This window comes from Myotis brandtii, unplaced genomic scaffold (genome assembly GCF_000412655.1).
Source record: "Myotis brandtii unplaced genomic scaffold, ASM41265v1 scaffold213, whole genome shotgun sequence".
Taxonomy (NCBI): domain Eukaryota; kingdom Metazoa; phylum Chordata; class Mammalia; order Chiroptera; family Vespertilionidae; genus Myotis; species Myotis brandtii.
The window spans coordinates 2467777-2476552 of record NW_005357962.1 but is presented as its reverse complement, the minus strand read 5'-3'; the positions used below and the strand labels follow the sequence as shown (position 1 = coordinate 2476552).

The following is an 8776-nucleotide window of genomic DNA, read 5'->3' as shown; positions in this document are numbered from 1 at the left end:
CACGGGCTCGTCCCAGCAGCTACGGCCCGCGGGCTCCAGCGTCACGGTTGCGGCCATCTCGGTCTTGGAGAAGCAGGGGCGGCCTGGCTCGCTGGAGTCGAGGGCGGGGCCTGCGTCCCTTCACCTCCCTGGGGATCAGCCGCTATTGGACCCCTTGCGCTCACTACGGGCCACCGGGCTGGCTGGCTTGTTGACACCTTCTAAGCCGCTGTGTGAAGTCTTCTAGAATTGGTGCACATTCTCGAGTGCCTGAACAGGATAAAGTCTCTGCTAAGAGTTAATTACTAACCCTGCAATCCAATGTGGTGAGTGTTGAAACAGAGGTACAAAGACCGCTGAGAGTTAAAGGATTGGGAAAGATATGGAACATTCCAGGAGTCTGGACTTCTAAGAAAGCTTCTCTGATGTGCACAGTTGACCTTTGAACAAGGGGCGGGGTGCGGTTAGGGACGTCAACCTCCGGCACAGTCTAAAATCTGTGTAACTAGTAATTAAGGGGATCAGTGGAGGAGCGTAGTCCTAACCCCTCCCTGATCCCTCAGTCCTTTCCCAAGCCTTTTCCCAGCGCGAAGGGTCCCTAAAGCGGCTTCCAGAGCAGGTAGCTGTTTCTGGGGTAAGACCTCCCTGGGTTCCAGGCTGGCCCTGCTCCTTTTAATAGTCTGGTGATTCTCATCTAGCTACGTAATGAAGCCCGTGACTCCAGTTTCCTTATCTGTAAAAGTTTTTTGGGTGACGATCACAGTTCTGGTCACACGCAGTGTCAGAGTTGAGTTGTATCAGACTACTGGCAGGGAAAAAAAGTGGCACTTTCAAACTGGGTAATTTGAGGAGCGTTTCAGAACGGGACTATTTGCAAAGAAATGGGCAAGGTTAAAAAAAAAATGGTTTGTCGCAGAGCCTTGGGTCTGAAGGCTCAAGGGGAGAGGGCTGCCTGGCATGGGTGTAGCCTTCATAGAGGGAGGGCAGGCACCCATGGTGAGGTGGCAGGAGTGGTGAGAATGAAAACTTTGACCTCATTCTCCTCTTGCCCTTGGGTATCTTGTGAGTTTTCAAAATAGCCACTTGCTCTCTTTGGCTGAACCTAACCATACAGCTCAGCCTACGTGGGTATAAAGCAGGGTGGAGAACGGTAGATGGAGCGCATGGAAGATGCCCAGCAAATGGAGGCTCAATAAATTTTATAAACTGAACAAAAAGATATCAGATGAGGTCCCCAGTCTCAGAGTTCCGAGAGCTTTCCCCAGTCCACCTCCTTCAGTAATTGCTGCAGCATATTTTTTTAATTTAAATTCTTTATTGTTGAAAGTATTACATATGTCTCCTTTTCCCCCCATTGACTTCTTCCCGGCTGCTCCCTGCAACATATTTTAAACACCTGTTGTTTAAAGTGTTTCAGGTTGGCCTAAGCTGGTTTGGCTCTGTGAATAGCAGTGATGGCGAACCTTTTGAGCGTGGCATGTCAGCATTTTGAAAAACCCTAACTTAACTCTGGTGCCGTGTCACATATAGAAATTTTTTGATATTTGCAACCATAGTAAAACAAAGATTTATATTTTTGATATTTATTTTATATATTTAAATGCCATTTAACAAAGAAAAATCAACCAAAAAAAATGAGTTAGCGTGTCACCTCTGACATGCGTGTCATAGGTTCGCCATCACTGGACTGAAAGGTCCTGGCTTTGATTCTGGTCAAGGGCACATGCCCCAGTTTGCGGGCTCAATCCCCCATAGGGAGCGTGCAGGAGGCAGCTGATCAATGATTCTCATCATTGATATTTCTGTTTCTCTCCCTCTCCCTGACTCTCTGAAATAAAAAATATATGTATTTTAAAAATAAAAAGTGTTTCAGGCTGTCCTCCATATAGAAACACACAGCTTCCAAAAAATTTATGTGGGCCGCTGCAGCCACCAGCACAATAACTGTAGATAACATGATAATATAGTATATATAGAACCCGAAAGATTCCACCAAAAAACTATTTAAACTGATAACTGAATTCAGTAAAGTATCAGGAGACATAATAAATATCCAGATGCATTTTTATACACCAATAATGAACTATCAAAAAAATGCAGTGGGATAAATTTTTTTATTGATTGATTTTAGAAAGAGGAAGGGAGGGAGAGATTTGTTGTTTCGCATATTTATGCATTTCTTAGTTGCTTCTTTTATGTTCCTTGATTGAGGGTTGAACCCGCAGCATTGGCATACCACGGCGATATTCTAATCAACTGAGCTACCCAGTCAGGGCCCTTAGAATAAATTTAACCAATGATATAAAAGACCTGTACTTGGAAAATTATAAGACACTGAAGAAAGAAATTGAAAAAGATACAAATAAGTGGAAGCTGCCCTGGCCAGGTAGCTAAGTGAAATAAGCCAGTCAGAGAAAGACAAATACCATAAAATTTCACTTATATGTGGAATCTAATGAACAAAATAAACAAACAAAATAGAAACAGACTCATAGATACAGAAAACAGACTGACAGCTGTTAGAGAGGAAGAGGGTTAGGAGCTTGGTAAAAAAGGTGAAGAGATGAAGCAAAACAACAACAAACACACACACACACACACACACAAAAACCCACTCATAGACACAGATACTTTCCCCCATCATTTACATCTTGCATAAATGTGACAATTTGTTATTTGATGAGCTAATATTGATACACTATTATTAACTAGAGTCCATAGTTTATGTTAGGGATCACTCTTTGTGTTGTACATTCTATGGGTTTTAACAAATGTGTAATGATGTTTATACACCATTACAGTATACACAAAATAGTTTCACTCTCAAAATTCCTGTATGTTCCATCTATTCCTCCCTCCCTTCCTTCCTCCTCCCCAAGTCTTTGGCAACCACTAATCTTTTTGCTGTCTCCACAGTTTTGCCTTTTCCAGAATATCACGTAGTTGGAATCCTATAGTATATAGCCTTTTTGGATTGGCTTCTTTCGCTAGCAATATGCACTTAAGTTTCTTTCATGTCTTTTTGCTGCTTGATAGCTCATTTCTTTTTACTAATGAACTAGAAGCCCAGCGCACAAAATGATGCACGGGTAGGGTCCCTAGGCCTAGCCTGCGATCAGGGCCATCTTCCGCCCGCTCGCCAGTCCCCAGTCCCGCCCCGCCACCACCCACCCCGGTTCCCCGTTGATCATCCAGCGATTGGAGCCTGTGGGATGAGGGGAAGGACCGAGAGGTGGTCAATGCACCTCATAGCGACTGGTCGATCGGTCGTTGTAGTCGTTATGCCGTTACGGTTGCTGGCCTTTTATTGGATAGGATAATATTTCATTTATGGATGTACCTCCACTTGTTTATTCATTTATCTATTAAAAGCTATCTTGGTTGCTTCCAAGTTTTGGCAATTATGAATAAAGCTGCTATAAACATCTGTGTGCAGGTCTTTGTGTGGTCATGAATTTTCAACTCCTTTGGGTCAATACAAAGAAATGCAATTGCTGGATTATATGGTGAGAGTATGCCAAACTGTCTTCCAAAGTGGTTATACCATTTTGAGTTCCTACTAACAATGAGTGAGTTTCTGTTGTTCTTAGAGACTGGAAGGGATGGGGAGAGACAGAGAGAGAAACATTGATGTGAGAGAGACACATCGATTGGTTGCCTCCTGCACACACCCTGACCAGGGCTGGAGATGGAGCCTGCAACTAAGGTACATTCCCTTGACCAGATAGAACCCCACACCCTTCAGTCCACAGGCCTAAACAACCACTAATCAACCAACTAGGGCTTCATGACCTTATTTGCCATGAGGGGTCCAATCTTATGCCTGTTTTTAAAATATATATTTTTATTTATTTCAGAGAGGAAGGGAGAGAGATAGAAACATCAAGGATGAGAGAGAATCATTGATGGGCTACCTCCTGCAAGCCTACAGTGGGGATCAAGCCCGCAACCCAGCCATGTGCCCTGGCCTCCTGGTTCTTAGGTCGACACTCCACCACTGAGCCATGCCACTCAGACTTGTGCTTGTTTTTTAATTGGGTTGTTTGTTTTCCTATTGTTGAGTTTTAAGTTATTTGTGTATTCTGGATACCAGTCCTTAATGAAATATGTGTTTTGCAGAGATATTTTTTCACAGTCTATGATTGTCTTTTCAATCTCTTAACAATATACTTTTAAAAAATCAATTTGAGACAAATACATTGATACTATGTACTAGGGATTTAAAAAAATAAATGAGACCTTTTATATCTGTAGGGATTTCACAGTGTAGAGGGGAAACTGACCCATAAGTGGTAAGTACAAACATGTTATAGTAGCTGCTATACACAGGTACATATAACATAGACTGGGGAACCAGGGACAGAATGGTCAACAGCACATGTTGTGGGTCAGAGAGAGATTTACAGAGGGACAGCTTATGTAAAGGCAAGAAGTTCGACATGTTGAGAGTGTACTGTTGTAAGAGGAACAGTGAGAGATGTGGCTAAGAGGAGCAGGAGACAGATCACTGAGATTTTAATTAGATAAGCATACATGATCAGAATTGTATTTTAAAAAAATTACTTTGGCATCAGAGTAAAGATGATTTGGGAAAAGATTAAACTGTGAGTCCAGGTAGGAGTTAAAAAGAGTGCCCAAACTGAAGCATGGCTTTGCTTTAGATATGGAGGAGACAGTCTGAGGAAGAAAGTAGTAATATCATCAGGTCTCGCTGATGGGTATAGGAGAGAAAGAGGAAGAAAATTGGTAATCAATAATCACCTGTCTTTTTTGCTTCTCCTGAATGCATTTTGCTGTCTGTGTGGAGTAATATATTGTCTCCAGTAGTAATATTAATTTCATTTATACTCATAATTTTAGATAATTGCCTTTAGACAATACAGATTATAAACTATGGAAATGAATTGTTTCCTGATTCTAGTTTATGTAGTTTATATACCAAATTTTGAATGGTCTTGAATTAAGGTGTGTTTTATGTGATTTAATAATTTAGATTATAAACATACATACAAAAAAGCAAAAAAAACCACCCACGAAACAAAACAAAAAATAAGCATACATACAAGGGTGTATGTCCTAGGTCATGATGTAAAATGTATTTTTTCCTGTAAGGTATAGTGAATAAAGATGGAAAAACACTGAAGTGAAGCATGTTTATTATTGTTTAATAATAAGGTACTATATCTACAGTGTTAGATCACAAAAATTCTCTCCTCTAATATACATGATACACGACTTTTAAGTTGTCTCTCAACTCACCAGTCTCAGAAAATTACTTCATTTTATGGTTTGTATTATTTTTTTTTATCATTCTGGTAAAATATATCAACAATTCTTTTTTTTTAAATATATTTTTATTGCTTTCAGAGAGGAAAAGAGAGGGAGATAGAAACATTGATGATGAGAGAGAATCATTGATTGGCTGCCTCTTGATGCCCCCTACTGGGAATCGAGACCGCAACCCTGGCATGTGCCCTTGGTTGGAATCAAACCCAGAACCCTTCAGTCCCTGGGCCCGCACTCTATCCACTAAGCCAAACCAGCTAGGGCTATCAACACTTCTTGATTCCACCTTTGGGTATATAGCTGAAGAAAGCCAAACACTAATTCAAAAGAATATATGCACCCTTTGTTCATTGCAGCATTACTTACAATAGCCAAGATATAGAAGCAACCCAAGTGTCCATCAGCAGAGGAGTGGATTAGAAAGCTGTGGTACATATATACAATGGAATATTACTCAGCCATAAAAAAGAATGAAATCTTACCTTTTGCGACAGCATGGATGGACTTAGAGGGTATTATGCAAATGAAATAAGTCAGTCAGAGAAAGACAAATACTATATGATCTCACTTATGGTATGTTTATTATTGTTTAATATTATTACAGTACCGGGGAGGAGCCTGCCACCGAGGTACATACCCTTGACCAGAATCGAACCACTGAGCCAAAACGGCTAGGGCTTTGTTGTATATCTTTAATTGAATCTTCTACAATAGGCATGTGCTACATTAGTAAAATTAGTGAAAAAATAACATTCAAAAAAATTACCTAAAATATAACATTAATACCAATGACATGAAGTTGATATGATTCAGGGAACAATTTATTCCCGTATGATTATTAAACACTAGACTTGGACTTGTATCTCTCATGTCAACAACAAACCAATGCATTACAATTTGGGGGGAGCTCCTTTCTGGGTACCTCCAAGATGTGTGCAGAAAAAGGCCAGAATTTGCTTCCAAGCATCTATCTGGGCCTTAGAATGAGCCCTGGGCTCCCCACCCCAGACCACAGGCTTATCCAGTAATCTGTGCAGGGAAGCTGGGCACATGGGAAAGTAAGGAGGCTCGATGTAATGCCCAGTGCCAGGGTAAGAGATGACCTGAGGTTTTTCCTTCCCATGGGTCTGTAGCCGTTCAGAGGCTATTTGGGCATATAACTCACTCCTCCAGTTATGGTCGTCCTGACCAACGATGAAGAGGATAGGCCCCTGGGCCTTCTCTATTGGAATCATGCTGGGGTTTTCACACCCTCCTACAATATCATTCCGTATATCCACAATGTCCAGGAGGCCTGAGAAATGTGTCTTGATTCTCCTCAGGTCATGGCCCAATGGTGGGATGCAAGTATCCTTGTAGCATATGGCTTTGCTTCCACTGAACCCAGATCCATTGATGGAAACTGTAGCTGAGATGTTCTTCAAAAATGAGGCCATGGAGAGACAAATATCAGCCCCTAAAGAAATGCCCAGAAGGCCAATGCCTGGGCCTTTTACCTGGAAGAAAAGAAGGGAGAAGAGTCAAGAGTCAAGAACCTACCCAATAGAAAAATGCTTTTCTAAATGCAACTAGATGTGCCGCTAGATTTAATATGTGAACTGGGCACAAGAGAATCAAACTAAGCTGATAGTTTCTTCCCACATAGTAAAGAATATCTGGCTGGACACACAGCAAACACATCTTTAACTCACTGGCAAGTTTGGGAATTGGTTACACACATTCCAGAGAATCGATTGTCCATTAGAGAATGCTGAGTCATGGAGCCTGGCAAGTTTAGGTGGGCATGGCCAATGTCTCAACATGCCTGGGTATCTAACTGCATGGAACCAAGTTCTGTTTCAAGAAGTGAATCATTTATCAGACCCCATCAAAATATGCCAGCAAATGATTAACTTTATACAAACAAAGTGAGATTTCAGCTTAGCTTCTGAAATGGGTGGGCAAATTCTGATCAAAATCTGAGAACATACTCTGTTGTCAGAAAAAGATTAAAAAACAAGTATACAAAACTAACAAATCAGAAGCTCCATAACAATAGGAATTTTAATATTACTAAATAATTCCTTTAAATAAAATCTCACATGTATTTTATGGTTAATTCTGCATTGTGACTCCATCTGACAGAGAAAGTGGAACTAGGCACATAAAGTCAAGGAGTCTCCAAAAGAAATCTCTGTGAAAGAGAGTAGAGCACCATCAGAAGAGTATCACTGGCACAAATGCGTGCAAAGTGATTCCTTCTGGAGATATATGGAGAGAGAATGATACGATAAAGGACATTAGGAGAACCTGAGAATGTTGAAGCATGTAGCACAGGGCTTCTTCAAAGTAGTCCGTATTTCTGCTGTCGAATTCCTTGGGGAGATCTTCAAAGCCGTAATAAGCTAGAGCCATTGTGGCAAAGCCATGGCCAGCCAGAAGGCTGGCTCGATATTCCAACAGGCCCCCTCCAACACCAAAGAGATCAATGATCCCGGGGAAAGGTCCAGGTCCTAGAGAAGGGAATATTATAAAAGGAAGGTATTGTATTATTTAAAGGTTTTGCTTTCCTTTTAGGCATCTTTCTAAATTATTTAGTGGGTTCATGTGAACCAAAGGGAAGAAAACAGCTCCCTGAATCACTACTGAAAAGGAAAGGAAGGTCCTTAGGGGAAGGAAAACCTATAGGGTACCTTCTCATTGATGAGTTTACCCTTCATATGATTCTATGATAAATTATCTGCAAGAGAAGTAGACACAGAATCAAGAATCAAAGGGCACATGCCTGGGTTGCAGGCTCAATTCCTGGGGATCCAGCAGGAGGCAGCCAATCAATGATTCTCATCATTGATGTTTCTATCTCTCCCTCTCCCTTCCTCTCTCTGAAATCAATAAAAATATTTTTTAAAAAAAAAAGAATCTTAAAACAAAATTTTGTGTTGTATTGCATCAACCCTTGGCTTTTTGTTGTGTATTCATATTTCAGCTGTCTATTTAGATCGAGATAAGAAATACCTAGAGATGACTTTAGGTGAAGAAGGCCGGAAAGTCTGAAGTGTGCTCTGTGGTAGAAAGGAATGTGAAACGGAGGCGAGGCCCAGTGTACCCAGGCCACTAGGGAAGGGTGACATGGCAATAGCTTCCTTGACCATCATTTTGCGGGGACCTGTACGGCTGATGCTGAGAGACCTGTAGAGTAGTTCATAGCAAAGTGGACAACATACCTACCGACCCTGATCCGGCTTTTTTTTTTTTTTTTAAATCTGCGTAACAGTACCCACCTCATTGGGATATCATATAAATTAAATGAGATTATGCAAACGAAGTACATAGCTCAGAGCCTAACATCAAAACACTCTGTTTTGGTTGCGCGGCCACTTATTTAGTCAAATGCCAACCTCTCTGACCCTGCCTCCGAGCCAAACTCTCCTAACGCAGTACAGCAACCACTAAGGGCCAAGCGCACCTGCTCGCGCATCTGCGGCCGCAACCCGGGCTCACCTGGCGGCAGGAAGAGCGTGGCGCGCACCCG

The 8776-nt window shown here is 41.5% G+C and overlaps 2 protein-coding genes across 2 annotated transcripts in view; both read right to left on the bottom strand.

Annotated features, from left to right (window-relative positions):
* LOC102254484 (putative acyl-coenzyme A thioesterase 6) overlaps positions 1-859 on the bottom strand; it is a 4866-nt gene extending 4007 nt beyond the window's left edge. The window contains exon 1 of the mRNA XM_014539342.1: positions 4-859. Coding sequence (XP_014394828.1) covers positions 4-57 — 54 coding nt within the window. The 5' untranslated portion in view covers positions 58-859. The remainder of the gene's footprint in view (positions 1-3) is intronic.
* A 5009-nt stretch (positions 860-5868) lies between these two features.
* Positions 5869-8776, bottom strand: LOC102258906 (acyl-coenzyme A thioesterase 4; the record flags this gene model as incomplete). Its single annotated transcript, XM_005865835.2, has 3 exons — positions 5869-6761; positions 7555-7757; positions 8746-8776. Coding segments are annotated over 3 exons (840 nt in total), but the record flags the coding sequence as incomplete, so codon positions are not given.